General features: G+C 38.2%; 1 protein-coding gene and 1 non-coding gene across 2 annotated transcripts in view; both read right to left on the reverse strand.

Moving 5' to 3' along the window:
* Smp_172490 (hypothetical protein) overlaps positions 1-21,006 on the reverse strand; it is a gene marked incomplete at its 5' end in the record, with an annotated part of 29,608 nt that extends 8,602 nt beyond the window's left edge. The window contains 4 exons of the mRNA XM_018798206.1: positions 524-829; positions 3,878-4,219; positions 14,800-15,012; positions 20,638-21,006. Of these exons, the coding sequence (XP_018653171.1) occupies positions 524-829; positions 3,878-4,219; positions 14,800-15,012; positions 20,638-21,006 (1,230 nt within the window). The remainder of the gene's footprint in view (positions 1-523; positions 830-3,877; positions 4,220-14,799; positions 15,013-20,637) is intronic.
* On the reverse strand, positions 7,204-7,269 carry Smp_tRNA_01923_Pseudo_TTG.1.1. Its single transcript has one exon. It is a non-coding gene (tRNA).
* Positions 21,007-21,693: the final 687 nt, after the last annotated feature.

The following is a 21,693-nucleotide window of genomic DNA, read 5'->3' on the forward strand; positions in this document are numbered from 1 at the left end:
ACAACTGTCACTCACTATTTTTATGCACTTAATGAGTATTTATTCAAACGTAACAGTCATTGTATTTTATACTCTTAGCCTCCATTTCGATTGTTGACTACACACAGATGTTGGTTGTTATTTACATTGCCATATGTTGTAAACAGTGAGGGCGCGGACCGGCAAAGCAAGAGCAGCATACCTACAACTGAAAAACATTTGGAGCTCAAACACAATTGTCAACCAACACCAAGGTTAGACTTTTCAATCACAAATGTCATAGATCAGGCTCTAGTGTATGGGGCGGAGGAAAGGAGAGTTCTGAGATTCCATGATAGCCACTATCCATCTCTGCTTACCCATGCTTGTGAATTAAGGCTATATCGAGGCAATACGCACAATATGCACATATGCCAATTAGAGACTGACCAGTTGCAGTCCTAACACATCGATGGGAAGATTCAAACAAACAATGCTAAATGAATTTAACAATGAATATGATTAAAATTTCAGTTTTATACAAACATTTAAAATAATAACTTACCATATACTTTAAATTATTAGCTAAATTAGTTTGTGCACGCCAATAACGAACCCATACAATAGATAGTGTAGTAATGGCACAAGAAGTTGCAGCCATAGACCAAGCTAATACTAAATCATAATTATTTGAATCAAATAACCAAGCGATAGGACTAATTACACCTAAACAACATACAGCTGTAGTTGTACTTAATAAAATAACTAAACGTGAACTTTTACTCAATGGAATTGTACGTAAATTTGGTAAAAGATATAAGAGATTATCAGCAAAAGTTGAATTACGTACAATACCTGTAACAGGTACATTCTAAGGGGGGGGGAGGAAAAAAAACAAATTTTTGAAAAGAAAATTGACTTTATGAATGGAATGATGAATGAAGTTTATTAGTATAATGGTGAAGAAAGTTGTTGAAAGCTTCTGTATTCTCGTTGGAAGTGCTATATCTGGGCGTGTGTCACTATGAAGGTACGTATCAGCTCTGATATGTCCGCTGTCTTATTGCTTACACTTGACAATCGGGAACTAATGCAATTTATCGATCCTACTGCATATACTTTTAGACAAAAACTACTACTGCAATTTTCACGACGCGAAGTGAAAACACAAAGACTGGTACAAATGAAGATTTCAGCAGTTTAAAAATCCTAACAGAATATTCAAAAATAAGGAATATTTGGGCAAACAACTGTCTCTAACAGCTTCGTCACCAGTCCATAATTATTGTGCTATTTTACAAAGGCTAAAATAAGGCATGCTAGTTAATTAAACAAAGTAAAATATTAAAAGCGGCGAAAAAAACAACACGAACTGGTGAGGGGGAGGGAAAGGAGGATATCGGTTTATAATATTTAGTTTAGGTTTATGGAGATCCAGTCGCGGATCAAGGTAAACATAGAGGCTGAACATCCCTCTTTTAGATACATAGGTTAGGCTTTCTGGAGTTGATCTAGATGACTTCATCTTTGTAGAAGAATCATAATCTAGCTCCTTTAGGTGGATTGTTCGGAACTTGATACAAAACTGGGAAAACGTTGTCTATTTTAGTATGATATTCACTATCTGCTAAATGATAAAGTATAAAGCTGTTAGTAGATCTTGTGACCCCTTTTCCCAACCAAAGCGGTAAATGTCCACGCAAACATAAAACCCTCTGAGAACGGCCTATGTAATATATAACATTGTTTGGTTCGCTACAATACCTTATTTTAAGTCCAAAACCATATTGTCTTTAGACTAAAATATGATCATTTATATGTTAATTTTTACACACAATAATACCTTAGATACAGGAAAAATACATAAACTGTAAGAAATACACTAAATATAGTTCACCTAAATTGATACAGGGAACATGAGTGTGACAGTCAACGAAAGTCCATATTTATCATCCAGGCCGAAATTCATAATTGAATTGATACAACAAATATTGACCTAAATAATGTTATCTTTTTGTTTCGCTGTCATAACAGAAGCAAATCTAGTTAAACACATATAACCTAAATAGAATAGATGAGGAGCACAGATTGAACAGACATTAGTAGTGCTGTGTTTCCTGAGCTAAACGAATTAATTAAGCAGGAGCTTCCATTGTCATTCTGAACAAAATCATCGGGGTTTACTTTATGCAGAAGTGAACTTTTCCATAAGTGTCATATCAATTCGTTCAGTTGACCTCGTTTGTGGTTGACTGTCTTCATTTGTCCCCTTATTCTAGTGAGGAACATTTAATTGAAACAGGTTATAGGGCTGATTTTAAATCAACCTTTTAATAGTCTTGTATAAGTTCCCCAGGGGCATGTACTGAAGCCTTAGTCACATCAAGATTAAAATCTCTTTTATATGTTCAAAAAACAGCTTGTTCTTCCCTGCTAGTATTTGTTTATTATTATCAAGAGTAGTGCAGTTCATATTGTTGATTATTGTTATCTTACTATTTCCTTATCTCCTAATTTACCCAGTTTGAAATCTCTTTTTCTTAACAAGCAAATGTATGGTTAGATTATTAAAAATGCATAACATCAATATACATATATGCCACATGAGTTCTGATAAACCCAATCTTCCAAAAAATTATAGATGATAATTGTGGATTGTCCATCGTCCTAACATCCTTTACTATATAGTTATTACAAGAGTGATGTTACCCAGGACGATAATTAAAGCTTTGCATCCATGGTTAAACGTTTGCTGGGGGATCTAAAGGTACTGAGTTTAATCGTTGACAGAATTGTGGCTGAGTATCGTCGAAAAGTTCCAAACTAGGACGAAACAAACGTCCAGTGCTCCTTCAGTGGTATCCCTAAATGAGACTAGTTACCTTTTCAAAGGGTTGGCCAACCCAAAAGTTCATCTTTATAAGAAAAAATTATACTAAAGTGGAACTTGTCTAAGGTCTAAGATTAATTAAATACTAACCAAGGAACGGGGAAGTTTTGGATGTTCTTCCAACATTTTTATCTCAAAAATAATATATCCGGTTAAAATGACCTGTCAACGATTGAAGACAGATATATTGAGTTATATTAAATGAGAGTGACTATTTTATACTGTAAACTGCATTTCACTTACTGACTGGTTTGTAATTTAATTCAATAAACTATCTTAGTTGTGATATCGGTTTCTTGTTTGAACGATCGGATTTAAGTGACTTCATCAGGACAATTTACTTTATAACAAAGGGATTCATAAATATTAATGTTTATTTATTTATTTGAACACATAAATATTGGTACAAGGAAGCACCAGATACATATGCGCCACACAAATCGAATGAGATTTGTGTGAGAGCTGTGATATTGTTCAGGTGCCCAAACTAAAACAGGTGGTTTTCTTAGGGGCCACACCCGGAGCCTTCGACCTAAAGGTCTGATCCACAAGGCAGTGGAGCATCGTGAGGAGATGCAGTCCCATGGTAACCGCTAACCAACGATTGATTCATACGCCATTTGTTCCCTCAGGACACTGAAGCCCATGTACACCATTGGTTTGGAATCAGGGTTTTCCAACTCCCCTCGGTGGACTCGCAGTGTCCACCAACCCGGTTAAAGCGCCGGACATTCGCTTCTCGTCCTCTCAATTTCGTAAACAACACTCCTGTTGTGAGAAGGCAGTGAGTAGGACTTCCCTGGCAGAGGCTATATCCGCGTGGCTATATGAGAGCATTTCGAGAGGGAGAGCGGACTCTCCCCATTCTCGTCCGTACCAGGGCATTTGGGGGCAAAAATATTAATGTAAACGCTTGCAACATTCAACTGAATGATACACTAGTTTGTAATAGTCACTAAACAAGAAATCTATACAGCAGATAGTTTGTTTCTTAGCTAGGTAAAGAAAGATACTTCACATCTTACTTACTTCGAAAAGTTTCAAATCTAAATTATGACTATTTTTTCTTCGAACACACATTAATACTCGACTGAAATAAAATCCATCCGATTCGGTAGTGAATGAATCTACCGATTCATAACCATGTATATTTGGAGAATAACTACGTTTTATTGATCGTTCCAATATATTATATAGTTGAGAAATTCGTATGAATAATTTTTTAAATGTGCCTTGTTTACGTTCAGATTGGGTTGATATGGAATCATTCAAATTGAAAATAGTAGAACAAGCTGGAGTAGCATTAAAATTTGGATGAAATCCACGGATCCAAAAACGAAGTACATCATAATCATCCGGATCGACATAAGCCTAAAGTTATTGGCAAAAAAACAACAGAAAAAACTGGTATATTGGGTCCGCCGGAAACTGGTCAAATAATAAATGCGTGATTGGATAAGAAATAAATTGCATTTATAAGGAACGACACATACACAATTGATGACTTAATTTCCCGACGGACACATATATGTTTGTACAAATATCAGTGGTTAGCCAATAAAAGCTTTCTTCTTATTCAAGTTGACGGATGAACTCGTACATAGGAATATTGAGTCAGTCAGTCAGTCACAACGTAGAACTTCGTACGTACGTACATCAGTTCGAGTTGCCATACCACATTAGCACAGAGATGCAGTTGTCGATTCAAATCCCATATTGGTAGAAGTAGTAAGAGTATAAGTATTATGTGAAAGATAAGGGTTTGAAGATGTTATTGAAGGAGTATAATCCAATGCTTAGTAATCTATTCCTAACCCTGGCATTGCTAATTCCGTGGTCCCAAAATATACAAGCAATGCGTCGAAGACACCTATGATCGAATACTAGTAGCCTACGAATATCCTCTACTCTTATCGGCCATGTTTCACTGCCATAAAGTAGGACGGAACGAACTGCTGCACAGTAAACCCGTCCTTTTGTTGCTAGACGGATATCTCGCCTACGCCATAAATGGCGCAAGTTGGCGAAAGCTAGACGAGCCTTCTGTATCCGTGCTGAGATTTCGTCACACACCAGACTATAAGGGCTGATGAGACTCCCAAGATAAGTGAAGCTGTCAACACGCTCAACTACTTCACTCCCTATCATTAGTTCAGGTGTCGATGCAACCCAATCCTGAAGTAACATTTTGCACTTCGAGGGAGAGAATAGCATCCCGAACATGCCTGCATTGTTGCTTATAGTGGTCAGAAGACTTTGCATTTTGTCAGCGTCTTCACCGAATAAAACTATGTCGTCGGCGTATTCTAAGTCAACAAGTGAATCTCCTGGTAAAAGTTCAACTCCAGGAGATTGAGATGATGAAAGTGAGATCTCTAAAAGTATGTCAATGACAAAGTTAAACAAGAATGGGGAGAGTGGACAGCCCTGACGAACACCACTTGAGGTAACCAATTCTGATGACAGTTCGCCATAGGCTCTAACTCGACCAGTTGTGTTCGAGTAGAGAGCCTTTATGAGGTTAATGTACTTCTTTGGTACTCCTTTCACTGACAAACACTGCCATAGAACCTCACGATCAACGGAGTCAAATGCCGCCTTAAGGTCAAGAAATACTACTATTGTGGGACGTCTGAATGTATGTCTATGTTCTAGGACCTGACGTAGAGTGAATATCTGGTCTATGCAACCACGTCCAGGTCGAAAACCAGCCTGGTTTTCTCTAGTCTGCTCTTCACGAGCTTTGGTTAGGCGCCTAAGTATTATTGAAGCTAATATTTTAGACACTATATTAGTCAAACTGATTCCTCTGTGATTGTCACAGGAGGACTTTTGTCCTTTCTTATAGACTGGCACAATCAGTGATTGGGACCAGTCAGATGGAATTACGCCCAGTTCCCAGATTCTACCTAAGACCTCAGTCAATCTCGTTGCTAGTACTGGACCACCATCCTTAAAAATCTCAGGGGTAAACCTGTCAGGTCCTGCGGCTCTCCCTCGCTTTAGATTTTCTATAGCTTTTTCAACCTCGTAGAGAGTTGGAGGACTTACCTCAATTTTCTATTCAGGACGACTGGGGATCGTGGGTAACTGAAGTGTGGCTGAAGGCCAGTTGAACTGATTCCTAAAGTGTTCTGCCTATCGATCCAATCTCCTGGATTGAGAATGAATGATATGCCCATCTTTGTCTGAGATAGTTTCACTAATAGTTGGGATCCTAATGCCGGTTTCTTTAATAAGTCTGAATAGCTGTCTGATGTTACCTATTGCCGCTGCCTTTTCCATTTCTCTTGCTTTCGCTACCCACCACTGTTCACGATCATTGCGTAGGCTTCTTATTAACCTTCGCTTAAGCTGACTCCGCTCTTCGTTATGTTCAGAGCCAGGTGGGATGAGTTTTCGAGCATCTATCAGTGTGGTAGATGCTGCCGAGATCCATTGTTTCTCCCTAACCTTATGGCTTACCTTACTAGCGGATATCACTGCTGTTTCCACAGCTTTACGGATATTGAGTATCAAAATCGGACATCACACAGCACAACAAAAACAGGCTTGTGGAGATCTTCACAACCCGATACTGACAATTATCATGTGCTCATTAGTGGCTAACTTTAGGAGGAAATTTCCAGAGTTCTAGTGAGAAGCTGTGACAAGTGAAGTTCAACTGTGTCGGGTGTTAGGAAGACATCCAAAGAAAACAATCAAAGATGATAGCACAATATCGTAGAATGATTTAGGTTATAATTGTACACCACTGGATTCCGACTCACTGGTCTAGAGCTTAAGCGTTTGCGCGCAATACAGGTCCTGGGTTGTGGATTGCTTACTACTCAGGAGTCCCATACTAGGAAGAAAAAGGCCATTTAGTGCTTCTAGGTTTTTAATGGTTATCTAACATATATGGGTTCGCGATTCCAATGAAACACAACAAAAAACAGCTAAACAATAGTGAAAGCTATAGGAATATGGAAGTTTCGGATGCTGACAACAATTTTGAGGCTCGAATAGCTAGTGTGGTATGCGCTACTAATGCTGACAGATATAAGTAGTATGTAGAAGAAATTGGTATTCTTACTAGCAGATGATTGAAATAAAGAGGAGAGGAAAGAAAACAGACAGCAGTCGGAACAACAACAGGATTAGAAGAATGGTGGATTATGTAAAAGACCACTCAATGATGATGTGTAAATGATGTATCTACTTTATGATTTTCATATTTTACAATGGCAGTGTGATTTTGCATTAAACACTAAATTGAGCAAAGATGGATAGTGGCTAGCAGTGGAATCCAGGACGCGCGTTCCGTCCTATTTAGGACTCGTCAGCTGGATGCACCTGCATCTCAGAGTTGATGTTCACTCTGGGACTCGAACCCAGTACCCTCGCTTCAAACGCCATCGCGTTATCCATTCGGCCACTGAGTCCTGATAGCCACTTGCTTGTGCGATGGGGTGAATTTTAAATTCACTTAGTATTGTCTGAGATGCAGGTACATCCAGCTGACGAGTCCCAAATAGGACGAAACGCGCGTCCTGGATTCCACTGCTAGCCACTATCCATCTTTGCTTACCATGCTTGTGAATTAAGGCTATATCGAGGCAATACGCACAGTATGCACATATGCCAATTAGAGACTGACCAGTTGCAGTCCTAACACATCGATGGGAAGATTCAAACAAACAATACTAAGTGAATTTAAACACTAAATTGGTTTTCCCAACGTACCCAAGTCTTCATTCACTACACTGGTTCAGTGATAACGTCTCAGATAGCGAAATTGATCTGAATCTTATAGGGGATATCGATTCCTTCAAGATTGCAGATATGCTTTGTCGATGAATGTAAATAGAACAAAGACTACATCAAGCACGATTTTTTGTTGACTATTTTCAAACATCTAACTGTTTTGAGGAAAACTTAATTAAGTTTTGATGATAGATTGACTGTAGATGAACAAAATGGGAACTAAGAAGTACAGAACAACTGTTTCTCACTAATTTGGAATTCATGGAACATAGTGCAATATATACTACTAGGATACAAGAATAAACACTTTTCATAGTAATTTGTAATAAAACACAACCAGTTCAATCATTTTTAATGAAATCAGTACATAGCAGACAACTGGTTTCAAAAGTTGCTTTCACATTTAAGTCAATTTCCTTTTTAAGGAAGCATACCGTGTAAACGAATTACAGTGATTGTACTACTGGGGCGTTTGCCAGATTGCGTCCCTTGAAGAGAGCTATCCGTTTGCTAACCAAAGGGTGTGTTCGCTGAGCAGCGGTTCTTCATGTATTAATCTTCGGCTATGAAATTAGAAAGAATACAAAGGCTGAAGATTTCTGATCATAGGTGTCTCTCAAGCATTTCATAGAACGATCGAGTGACAAATGTTGGGGTTAGGCGTGGAGTGCTTGGGAAGAGTGAAAAATCAGTTGACGAGGTTGTAAATCTTCATCGGCTGAGGTGACTGGGAAATGTGTTACATATGCTATTCTTAGCGCGCAATGTTTGCTGATAAAGTAAATTGAAAGAAAGCTGGGACCAAACCAAAACATGACATGTGTCCATGATGTTGTTGACTGTTGGTCTGAACTATGTTAGTAGATGCAGACTACCTGGATGGTGTCCGCATGATAAAAGTAATCAGTAGCATTGCTCAAATGCATTTACTCCTTATCTTTAACCCGATCTTGAATCGCAGTAATACTTACAAATACCTTCCCACCCTGTTATTTAAAATAATATTCCCAAGGTTTTGTGTTTTTCATTACCATTGGTACTATATTATTTCTATCTCTCCTGTTATTTTCATCTTGTGGCGCTAATCTGGTACGGTAACTTGGGTCAATGCACATCTACACCAGGCTCTATGTTGATGATATCTGTCTGTTTGACTATAGGGTAAGAGTTGCTTTTTTCGTTCTAATTTAGTGTGAAAAGTTTGTTCTAGAAGTCAAAAGGTTTCTGAATTTTTTTCAGCTACTTTAACAAGATATAAGGATTAGTAATGAGGCTTGAAGGTTAAGGAATTCGGTATAATAATAAGGAATAATAATTATTTCTTTATTCAATATTGTATGTTTAGTATGACATGGTATTACTAGCACACACTGTTTCAACAAGTCTCTACTCTTCTAGTATCACAAACAATATATCTGGGTACTATATATATGAAATAAGTAGTCTAAAATTAATGAAATATTTGTAAAAGAATAAGAGTTTACATAACTGTATTGGTAAGGTGTTCGAGAATATAGGTTTCTGAACAGGTCATTTGTTAAAACCTGTTCGTTGCGATAGTAAGTGTGCTGAATTCCCTGTTCCAGTCTTGCATTCTGAACTTTGGTTTGGGAAGCTGGGTAGAATTGTGGTGTGTGCTACTGATGTCGACAAATATAAGAATGTATCATCAATCGAAAGTGAAATGTCTGGTGGCAGAAGGTTAAGAAGATCGAGGAAAAGAGAACAAGAACAGAGAGTCGTTGGTGTGGAAACGAAGGGATAGTCAAGTCTGAGACGATTGATTGACATTTTGCAAATGAAGAATTTATCGTATGGTTCTCAGATTTTACTAAGACATTCTGTAATTTTGTTTCCAAGCACATTTGGTTGTCCTCGCTTGTGTTCTCGTTCACTACAGTATCGTTAACCCTCCCACATACGTATGATCAGCAGTCAATCAGTCACGACGTAGAATCAGTACGTATGAGCATCGGTCTAAGTTGCCATACCCCATTAGCACAGAGAGATGAAGTTGTTAGGCCAAATCCTAGAATAGTAGAGGTAGTAACAGCATGAGTGATAGTAGGAAAGATTAGGCGTCAAAGGTGTGATTCGAAAAGTATAAATTGGCGAAATAAAAACAAAAAAATGTTATGGGGGATGTAGAATTTAGGGGAAAATAAAGAACAGATGCATCTAGGCCATTGAAAACGATTTAGAACCATGTCAAAGTATCTAACCACTGGTTACGATAATTACGCGGACCCCAACCAGGTAGTCTATACCTATTAACATGGCTAAGTACAATTGTCAGTGACTTCATGGATTGATGCCATGTTTTGGTTTGGCCGCCCCTAGCTTCCTTTCGACCTACTCCTACACCAGAAAACATCGACCGTCCAGGTAGGTGGTGGCTAGACATACGTAACACATGTCCCAACCATCTCAGTTAGTGAAGATTTACTACCTCATCAACTGATTTATTATGTTTGCTTAGTAATCTATTCCTAACCCTGGCATTGCTAATTCCGTGGTCCCAAAATATACAAGCAATGCTTCGTAGACATCTATGATCGAATACTAGGAACCAACGAATATCCTCTACTCTTAACAGCTATGTTTTACATCCATAAAGTAGAACGGAGCGAACTGCTGTACAGTAAACTCCGCTTTTTGGTTGGAAGGATATCTTGCCTACCCCATAAATGATGCAAGTTGGAAAAAGCCGATTGAGCCTTCTGAATCGGTGCCGAGATTTCGTCACACACCAGACCAGTACTTATGAGATTCAACAGGATACGGGGATATTGAGAAATACTAATATTTCTCCAACGCGACTGTAGTTATTACCTAAACGTGGTGGTCGGGCTTGTATACCGTGATAACCGAATGGAGGTAAACTGACTGGAGTACTTGTCCTATTAAGTTATACTAGAAGGGTCAGTTGGAGGCCAGTTAGATTAAAAGTAGCAATCTAAGGTTAGAGCACAAAGTCGTAATGCTGACTGTACCAGGGTGTCCTTCAGATAACCAGAATCTGTGGTGATACTGCTTTCTCACAGTGGGAGAAAGTGGTTGAGAAAGGTCGGTCCTAATAGTAGTATACATAAGCCTGCCCCATGAGTTTCTATCAGCGATGAAGATCTGAAAATTATGAAGAAAGCCGTATGTAACAGCACTTAAGTAGCTGTTGATAAGTCTCTTAACTAAACACTTCTAATAACCCCAAGCTAAGTTTGCACGACAACTTGAACACAAAATAAAAGACGCAAAGACTGGTGATGAGGATTTACTTGACTCACAAAATACATCGAAATGATTTAAGAATACATCACACTCTATATGAATTATTTACAGTTACGTTAACAGTCAGATTTGTATAAATTGAACTGAGTTGTATTTCTCAATAATAATTCAATAACTTACTAAGTTTAACGTAATTCAAATATTATACAATTAAGCATCTATAACCCTTCTTAATATGTGAATGCATGTCACACATAATTGGAGAAAAAAAAATCAAATTTGTATGTTATTTGTAATCCAATTTATTAGGCTATTACCTGCCATATCAGTTGTTCCTTGGGTTCTACGGTCAGGCTTTCAGGTTGCCAAGACCACTACTTAACAATTTCCCTCATAGGTACCTTAGGAAGGAGTGTTCTTCAGAGATATAGGTGACCACGAAGTGACAATTACTGATACACCGCTAAAATCACTTGGTTTACAGTCAGGTCCCTTCGTAAATTAACATTTCATCTATCCCCATTATTAACTTTACTCCTATGACTGACTGGTTGAATATTCTACCAATTTTAACCGGTATTTAACTTGATTATTTTGAAATTACTAAACAATGCAGGAGATTTTTAATTTATTCTACATAAAATTTCCTGGTAGTTCATTTCTAAAACCATACAAAATAACCAATAAAAAATGTTTACCCAGAGTCTACTGTAATTATCATCGGTAGTAACGTAGCTAACGAAATTTATAAGAGTACACAAATCACACTTTCTTATGACTAATCACTGGTGTATAAGACAGCAGAAAAGATGTGATAGACTAAGCTTGAATTATATATGGCTCATCCAATGAATACGTGGATTAAAGTAAAAAAAACTATTTTACAATACTTAGAGTACACTGTCTATTCTTATTGTCCGGGATAATCCTAGAAGTCTTTAGAAATGAAGCTGTTTAATCATATAATTGTTTTATATTTTACAGTCTCCAAATAATTCCAGTATCATCTCTGTATTTTGGAACTAATGAGGAATTGTAAAGGAATCAGTTTGGTAAATAAGAGCGGTCATAAAAAAACGGGCAGGAAAATTGCAGACAATCACCAGTGTAGTACGTCCAGGGGAAATGTAGTAATGCAACATCACACATTTGGTTACACATGACTCCTCACACGTTTGAGAGGTTCCAAGTAGGAGGGATCATTCATTAAATACCGTTAAATCCAATTTGTTGGACAAAACATATAAGTAGTTCCTATTTATTTATTTATATAAACACAAACATTGGTACAAGGAGGCACCAAATACATATGCACCACACAAATCATTCAATTTGTGTGAGGGCTAGAATGCTGCCCAGATACCTAAACCGAAGCAGTTGGTTTTTTAGAGGGCAGTCCCAAGCCTTTGACCTAGAGGTTTAATCCATAAGGCAGTGCGATAACGTCAGGAGATGCAGTACCATGGTAGTTAGTCACCAACAATAGATTCGTTCCCTCAGGATCCTGGAGCCCACGTGCACTATTGACTGGCAATCAGGGTTTTTCAACTCCCCTAAGTGGATCCTCCATATTCACTAGCCTGGTTAAAGCTTCGGAAATTCGCTTTTCGTCCTCTCGATTTCGTAAACAACGCCCCCAGAGCGAGGAAGCAGTGACTGTACACGCGTGACCATATGAGAGCATTTTGAGAGAGAGAGAGAGTGGACTCTCCTCACTCTTGGCCGTATCATGGCATTTGGGGGCAAGTAAAATGTAATAAGTGAGGTACATTAACAAATCTCTAAGTCGGAACTAGCACATATACGAACTCTACAACTTGCTTTCAAGTCAAAATAATTCAGGCCGTCAATGATGGGTATGGTAACGTGATACTTATGTATTTGAGACGTTTCAGTTTACAATTGGAGGTTTATTACGAGACGCTACGAGTCTACAACAAAAATACTGAAACATTATCAGGTTACAAGTGTAAAGTATTTTAGATCGAAGATTAATAAAACAACGGCAACATGTATGAAGGGATTATAGGACATTAAAGTGTATGAATATTTGTATGTTATTAAGGGGAAAAATTCCGAGAGAAAAACCTTAGAAAATACAGAGACAAGTTTCTAGAGAACGAAAATTGAAAGTTACTGAGTAACAAGCGTAAAATTGAATAGATTAACAGATTAAAATGAATAAAGCTCAAGAATGGAGGAAAGGGAACTTATAATTGAGATGGCGTTTGAAGCGAACGGTACTGGGTTCGAGTCCCCACAGTGAATATTAACTCTGAGATGCAGGTACACCCAGCTGACGAGTCCTAAATAGGACGAAACGCGCGTCCTGGATTCTACTGCTAGCTTAGCCCCCAAATGCCCTGGACGGCCGAGAGTGGGGAGAGTCCGCTCTCCCTCTCGAAATGCTCTCATATGGCCACGCGAATATATAGCCTCTGCCACAAAAGTCCTATTCATCGCCTTCTCACAACAGGGGTGTTGTTTACGAAATTGAGAGGACAAAAAGCGAATGTCCGGCGCTTTAACCGGGTTGGTGGACACGGAAAGTTCACCTAGGGGAGTTGGAAAACCCTGATTCCAAACCAATGGTGCACATGGGCTCCAGTATCCTGAGGGGATAAATTGCGTATGAACCAATTGCTGGTCACCGGCTACCATGGGACTGCATCTCCTCACGATGCTCCACTGTCTTGTGGACTAGACCTTCAGGTCAAAGGCTCGGAGTGTGGCCTCCTTAGAAAACCACCTGCTTCATTCTGGGCACCTGGGTAGTATCACAGCCCTCACACAAATCAAATGAAATTTGTGAGGCGCATATTTATTTGGTGCTTCCTTGTACCAATATTTATGTGTTGAAACAAAATAAAAACAAATAATTGAGAACACGAAATAAGATACCACTTAATAGAAAACATAAGTCATCACAGTAGAGAGTGATTTGCAACTGCATCTTTTCCAATACAAAGTTTCAGTTCCAATTTTTTTAACAACGATGGGCTTAGTTAAATATAGTAAAATCTAAGTCCCTCAAGTACTGTTTATTTTGAATGATCTTGATGTAATAATACTGTCCACTATCAAGTGGATAACAGGGAACTACACTTAAAAACAGGTTGACCTTGTCATCTCATTTGCTGTGGAATGTGCTCCGAGATACGAATAAGTATTCCCCTTTCTGTTCTGATCCGAACAAATAATCTGGTAAATACAATTGAGGTAACATGGGATGAGAATTTGTCCACTTTTGTTTGTCTCAGTGAGCATTTTATGTGGTAAAACGAGACTAGCTTAGCGATTCGATACTCCCTTCTCACCGTAGCACTTAGTCTATGACTAACTATACTAACTTCACTTAGTATTGTTTACTTGTATCATCTCATTACTGTTTAATCATACTATTTCATCACTTTTGAAGCTAACTCGTAAAAGACTAGCTTTTTTTCGACCGTGGCACATTCCATTTCCTTTTTGTTGTTATCCTATACTTACTGAACTTTTGTGGGTAACCATTATCTAGCAGATACTTTTCGACCATAAATAACTACTCCTTAATCTCATCTTTTGAATATAGTTTCAGCACATGATTGGGCAGTGTTTTAACCAAAGCTTCTTTGTAACCTATTAGATAGGAGCTATTGAAATTCAAATAAAGTCTACCCCGTGTTTTTTCGCTAAATATGGAGTTTTATTTAGCCATCTGAATTGTGCTGAATACCAATATCAAGGGCCCGAAGTTTACCACTATGTTCGCGCCCATTATAAACCGTTTTTTTGGGGGTGCCCTTAATTGAGAAGATTCATTGAAAATTAATCCTAAAGATGAAGTTCCTATCACTATTTGGCAACTAGTTAGGAAATATTGAGAAAAAGTGTATAGGTTACAAATAAATATGCTGGCGTTTAGTCGACTTTCTATGTTTATTGACAGTAGGGAGTGTTTTAGGTGTCGAAAAGTCAATATAAAAAGAACTCACTATTAAACCATGATGTTTTGATTTGATTGAGTTACATGCTTTTTGTAACTGATGTTGAGGTATTTCAATAAAGCCAGCTATAGGAGCAATATCTGCTAACCGACGAAGAAGCCAGAATTCCCGGTCAAGTTCATTCGAATTACTAGATGTATCAACAGAAAACGAACTGGTCCCTTCTGAATTATTTGAAACATCAAGAGGACGTGATAGAGCCTTTTCGAGTGAGCAAAACGAAAATAAAAAAGGGAATTATTCCTATTGTTGGTACACAAAATATAATAATAGTAATTACAATAACGTGAGATAAGTAATTATTTTAGGTGGGAAACTATTTAGGATCGTGTTTTGTGTTTTCCAAGTGACATGCAAACAGAATGAAAGTTGTTGCATCGAATTTTGGTAAGTAGAAGTGGTAAACTAACACAAGATAGTTTGATTATTATGAGTAGTGATGAATCGAGTGATTTTAGTGGTGTATGAGCGGTTTTCACTTCTCGGTTGACTTCATTGTGGAAAGGTATTTCTCCCTGGGACTCCTGAAAAGGAAATTGAACTAGTGGTGGTTTTAGAGACTTGGGAGCGTGACCACAGAACCCAAGAAACAATTGCTTAGGTTCATCTACATGGCTGGTAATGGGGTTAGTGAGGTTATAAACTTTCATCGAAGTAGTTTGGAAATGCGTTAAACATGCCTAGCCACCTCGTACTCCACTGCATAATGCTAATTGGCACAGGAGTAAGTTTGAACAAAACCAAGGATGGGCAGATTAAAGCACCAGTTTACGAAGTGATAGACTGTTGATCTGGGCAGTGTCAGAAGGTGAAAACGACCGGGTTCGAACTCGCAGTATAATCGAAACCTAGGGTTGGATGTCATAGGTGATATTTCAGTCAGTAACAGTAGCCAATTGTTTTTACTGATTTGCTGATTTTAATGCTTAACTACACAGTCACTTTCAGACACTTGTAGAAAATAGGATGTCATAAGACAGCTCCAGCCCTTTTGTAACAATTTGGATGCAGTATATCTGAACACGAAGTTGACGAGTATCTGGTTATGGAGTCAATTTACGACTTACTTAAACAAACTCCCATGAATTAATTCATCTATTGTGATAACTAAGATTATTTGATTGGCTTCTAAACTGATTTAATCATTTTTAAAGCGGTAATAGGCATGTTTGATGTATTTCTCAGAGCAGCTTAATTTCACCATGAAAAATTAAAGCTATTTACAATATTAGGAAGACATCTATACTGCTGAGTCTTTCAATAACTTGAAAGTTGCGAATTAGAACTTAAGCAAATTAATAGACTACCTTTCAGTTGCGGCCCAGGGTTTTAAAAAATATGGAAACCAAGTGAGGTTCCAGCAGAATAAACGCTGAAGTTTGTTGTTTTGATTTAAGCGAGATAAATCCATACAGACAGTGAGTTCCCTTTTGACAGGCGGGTTGAAGTGTGGGAGAATTGTTTCACTGATTTAAAGTACACTAAGTCAATCATACAAGTAAGGACTCTGGAAATCAAACAATTGCAACCCGAATGCCCTGGTACGGCCGAGAGTGGGGAGAGTCCGCTCTCCCTCTCGAAATGCTCTCATATGGCCACGCGAATATATAGCCTCTGCCACAAAAGTCCTATTCATCGCCTTCTCACAACAGGGGTGTTGTTTACGAAATTGAGAGGACAAAAAGCGAATGTCCGGCGCTTTAACCGGGTTGGTGGACACGGAAAGTTAACCTAGGGGAGTTGGAAAACCCTGATCCCAAACCAATGGTGCACATGGGCTCCAGTATCCTGAGGGGATAAATTGCGTATGAACCAATTGCTGGTCACCGGCTACCATGGGACTGCATCTCCTCACGATGCTCCACTGTCTTGTGGACTAGACCTTCAGGTCAAAGGCTCGGAGTGTGGCCTCCTTAGAAAACCACCTGCTTCATTCTGGGCACCTGGGCAGTATCACAGCCCTCACACAAATCAAATGAAATTTGTGAGGCGCATATTTATTTGGTGCTTCCTTGTACCAATATTTATGTGTGAAATAAAATAAAAACAAATAATTGAGAACACGAAATAAGATACCACTTAATAGAAAACATAAGTCATCACAGTAGACAGAGTGATTTGCAACTGCATCCTTTCCAATACAAAGTTTCAGTTCCAATTTTTTTAACAACGATGGGCTTAGTTAAATATAGTAAAATCCAAGTCCCTCAAGTACTGTTTATTTTGAATGATCTTGATGTAATAATACTGTCCACTATCAAGTGGATAACAGGGAACTACACTTAAAAACAGGTTGACCTTGTCATCTCATTTGCTGTGGAATGTGCTCCGAGATACGAATAAGTATTCCCCTTTCTGTTCTGATCCGAACAAATAATCTGGTAAATACAATTGAGGTAACATGGGATGAGAATTTGTCCACTTTTGTTTGTCTCAGTGAGCATTTTATATGGTAAAACGAGACTAGCTTAGCGATTCGATACTCCCTTCTCACCGTAGCACTTAGTCTATGACTAACTATACTAACTTCACTTAGTATTGTTTACTTGTATCATCTCATTACTGTTTAATCATACTATTTCATCACTTTTGAAGCTAACTCGTAAAAGACTAGCTTTTTTTCGACCGTGGCACATTCCATTTCCTTTTTGTTGTTATCCTATACTTACTGAACTTTTGTGGGTAACCATTATCTAGCAGATACTTTTCGACCATAAATAACTACTCCTTAATCTCATCTTTTGAATATAGTTTCAGCACATGATTGGGCAGTGTTTTAACCAAAGCTTCTTTGTAACCTATTAGATAGGAGCTATTGAAATTCAAATAAAGTCTACCCCGTGTTTTTTCGCTAAATATGGAGTTTTATTTAGCCATCTGAATTGTGCTGAATACCAATATCAAGGGCCCGAAGTTTACCACTATGTTCGCGCCCATTATAAACCGTTTTTTTGGGGTGCCCTTAATTGAGAAGATTCATTGAAAATTAATCCTAAAGATGAAGTTCCTATCACTATTTGGCAACTAGTTAGGAAATATTGAGAAAAAGTGTATAGGTTACAAATAAATATGCTGGCGTTTAGTCGACTTTCTATGTTTATTGACAGTAGGGAGTGTTTTAGGTGTCGAAAAGTCAATATAAAAAGAACTCACTATTAAACCATGATGTTTTGATTTGATTGAGTTACATGCTTTTTGTAACTGATGTTGAGGTATTTCAATAAAGCCAGCTATAGGAGCAATATCTGCTAACCGACGAAGAAGCCAGAATTCCCGGTCAAGTTCATTCGAATTACTAGATGTATCAACAGAAAACGAACTGGTCCCTTCTGAATTATTTGAAACATCAAGAGGACGTGATAGAGCCTTTTCGAGTGAGCAAAACGAAAATAAAAAAGGGAATTATTCCTATTGTTGGTACACAAAATATAATAATAGTAATTACAATAACGTGAGATAAGTAATTATTTTAGGTGGGAAACTATTTAGGATCGTGTTTTGTGTTTTCCAAGTGACATGCAAACAAAATGAAAGTTGTTGCATTGAATTTTGGTAAGTAGAAGTGGTAAACTAACACAAGATAGTTTGATTATTATGAGTAGTGATGAATCGAGTGATTTTAGTGGTGTATGAGCGGTTTTCACTTCTCGGTTGACTTCATTGTGGAAAGGTATTTCTCCCTGGGACTCCTGAAAAGGAAATTGAACTAGTGGTGGTCTTAGAGACTTGGGAGCGTGACCACAGAACCCAAGAAACAATTGCTTAGGTTCATCTACATGGCTGGTAATGGGGTTAGTGAGGTTATAAACTTTCATCGAAGTAGTTTGGAAATGCGTTAAACATGCCTAGCCACCTCGTACTCCACTGCATAATGCTAATTGGCACAGGAGTAAGTTTGAACAAAACCAAGGATGGGCAGATTAAAGCACCAGTTTATGAAGTGATAGACTGTTGATCTGGGCAGTGTCAGAAGGTGAAAACGACCGGGTTCGAACTCGCAGTATAATCGAAACCTAGGGTTGGATGTCATAGGTGATATTTCAGTCAGTAACAGTAGCCAATTGTTTTTACTGATTTGCTGATTTTAATGCTTAACTACACAGTCACTTTCAGACACTTGTAGAAAATAGGATGTCATAAGACAGCTCCAGCCCTTTTGTAACAATTTGGATGCAGTATATCTGAACACGAAGTTGACGAGTATCTGGTTATGGAGTCAATTTACGACTTACTTAAACGAACTCCCATGAATTAATTCATCTATTGTGATAACTAAGATTATTTGATTGGCTTCTAAACTGATTTAATCATTTTTAAAGCGGTAATAGGCATGTTTGATGTATTTCTCAGAGCAGCTTAATTTCACCATGAAAAATTAAAGCTATTTACAATATTAGGAAGACATCTATACTGCTGAGTCTTTCAATAACTTGAAAGTTGCGAATTAGAACTTAAGCAAATTAATAGACTACCTTTCAGTTGCGGCCCAGGGTTTTAAAAAATATGGAAACCAAGTGAGGTTCCAGCAGAATAAACGCTGAAGTTTGTTGTTTTGATTTAAGCGAGATAAATCCATACAGACAGTGAGTTCCCTTTTGACAGGCGGGTTGAAGTGTGGGAGAATTGTTTCACTGATTTAAAGTACACTAAGTCAATCATACAAGTAAGGACTCTGGAAATCAAACAATTGCAACCCGAATGCCCTGGTACGGCCGAGAGTGGGGAGAGTCCGCTCTCCCTCTCAAAATGCTCTCACATGGACACGCGTATATAGCCTCTGCCACAAAAGTCCTATTCATCGCCTTCTCACAACAGGGGTGTTGTTTACGAAATTGAGAGGACAAAAAGCGAATGTCCGGCGCTTTAACCGGGTTGGTGGACACGGAAAGTTCACCTAGGGGAGTTGGAAAACCCTGATTCCAAACCAATGGTGCACATGGGCTCCAGTATCCTGAGGGGATAAATTGCGTATGAACCAATTGCTGGTCACCGGCTACCATGGGACTGCATCTCCTCACGATGCTCCACTGTCTTGTGGACTAGACCTTCAGGTCAAAGGCTCGGAGTGTGGCCTCCTTAGAAAACCACCTGCTTCATTCTGGGCACCTGGGCAGTATCACAGCCCTCACACAAATCAAATGAAATTTGTGAGGCGCATATTTATTTGGTGCTTCCTTGTACCAATATTTATGTGTTGAAATAAATAAATAAATAAACCAATCTGGAGGCAGAAAATGTAATTTGATTTCAATGTTTTAACCTATTTTTTACTCAAAGCGATATCCAGACAACTCAGAAGATACTGCTATGTAAAAAGCTGAGTGAAATTTCGCTGTAGGGTATTAATTTATCGACATAAGATCCATAGAATCCGACAACGTAAAGTAATACAAGGATAGCGAGACTTAAGTCAGCTACACCGTTATATATAGACATTTGAACGTTGGAGACTATAGTGACATGACTCAGAATCGATCACAATGGCACAGGTGTATACACTCTTTATCTTCCCTTAAACCTGGAGATTAAAATTGCTTCATATCTTTTTTTCTTCCTATACTATATCCTTATGTACAACCTTTCTTTTATGTATTAACACCATTAAATTAACTACTATGAATTTAGTGTTCATCTTGTTGTGCCAACGAGATATTGCAACTTGAACCGATGCATATATGTGCCTGGTCCTACGTTGTAGCTGACTGACTGAGACATTTGAACTAATGTGAGAAAGTAGATAACGAACTGGATGAAAGGATCCCAGCTCGTTCTTTTCACACTAACCAGATGAAGTAGATTGAGAACCAAAGATTAGACAAAGCTTACCGAAAATTCACTCTGAAGAATTTGAAACTGACTTTCCAGCTTTCTGTCAAGAAAGACAGCTATTTTCTCAAAGCTTTTTCTTTCGGATGGTAATACCGTCCTACTGTCCTGCAATAGTTCTCGAACGAGCGTCCTACGGGTGAGTGGTATGTAAGCATTTCTGTTGAAGAAAGATATTTTTACGTTAAAAACAAAGTACTTTAATGCAAACTGCGTAGTCGCTGGAGGATTTCGAATAGAGTCCAAAGAGTCGACTACCCTTGACTTCCTAAATACACTGAAGATTGTGGGTTTCGGAAAAAACGATATGGAGGAAGGCCTAATTTTCCTTTTCAAGTAGGAATAAGAAGTTCTTAGGATATCTTTCATTGCCCATCTACATGTGAAACTGTAGCGTACGCATCAAAACACGCGGCGAACTAACTCACCATCTCCAATATCTTCGTATCGAATTTCATGTTTATAATTGTTTTCAAGTTTTCCCCTTTCAACAGGAAAGATTGAGGAAATGGTTTTTAATTATGAATCAGGATTAGTGGTTGCTCGACCTTTTTAAGGCGTAAGACAGTTTCAAAACGTGATCGCACCTACTTATTGTAATGTATTTCTACATTTCTATTGGACTTCTTTATTGGACTTCAGTCTTTGAATTAGGCCTACTGAGACTGTTGTTAAAACTGAATCACAACAGTTTTGGAGGAGTTCCTCTACATACATGTCATATCATTGGTCTTCAGATGTTGCCTCTGAGAGTCTTATGTTATAGATGGTATATGTCTTGTGTTTACCGACGTTCCATACATTACTTAAATTTAAGACCACGAAGCGATTTAATGGCTCATCTTTGAATATGCCCCAAAGTATTCTTTCAGTCTGAGGCGAACGATGAAACAAGATATTTTCATGTTGGAAGTTTAGCTGATTAAAACTTAAAAGTTAGTTGAAAAATTCCAACTATCGGGTTGTCTAAAAATGCCCTTCAGAGTTCGTAGTACGTCCGTTTCAAAGGGATTTTTGGTACGGTAGGTATAGAAACTTAAGTCCAGGGGAAACAAG

Source organism: Schistosoma mansoni, chromosome 6 (genome assembly GCF_000237925.1).
Source record: "Schistosoma mansoni strain Puerto Rico chromosome 6, complete genome".
In the NCBI taxonomy this organism is placed as follows: Eukaryota; Metazoa; Platyhelminthes; class Trematoda; order Strigeidida; family Schistosomatidae; genus Schistosoma; species Schistosoma mansoni.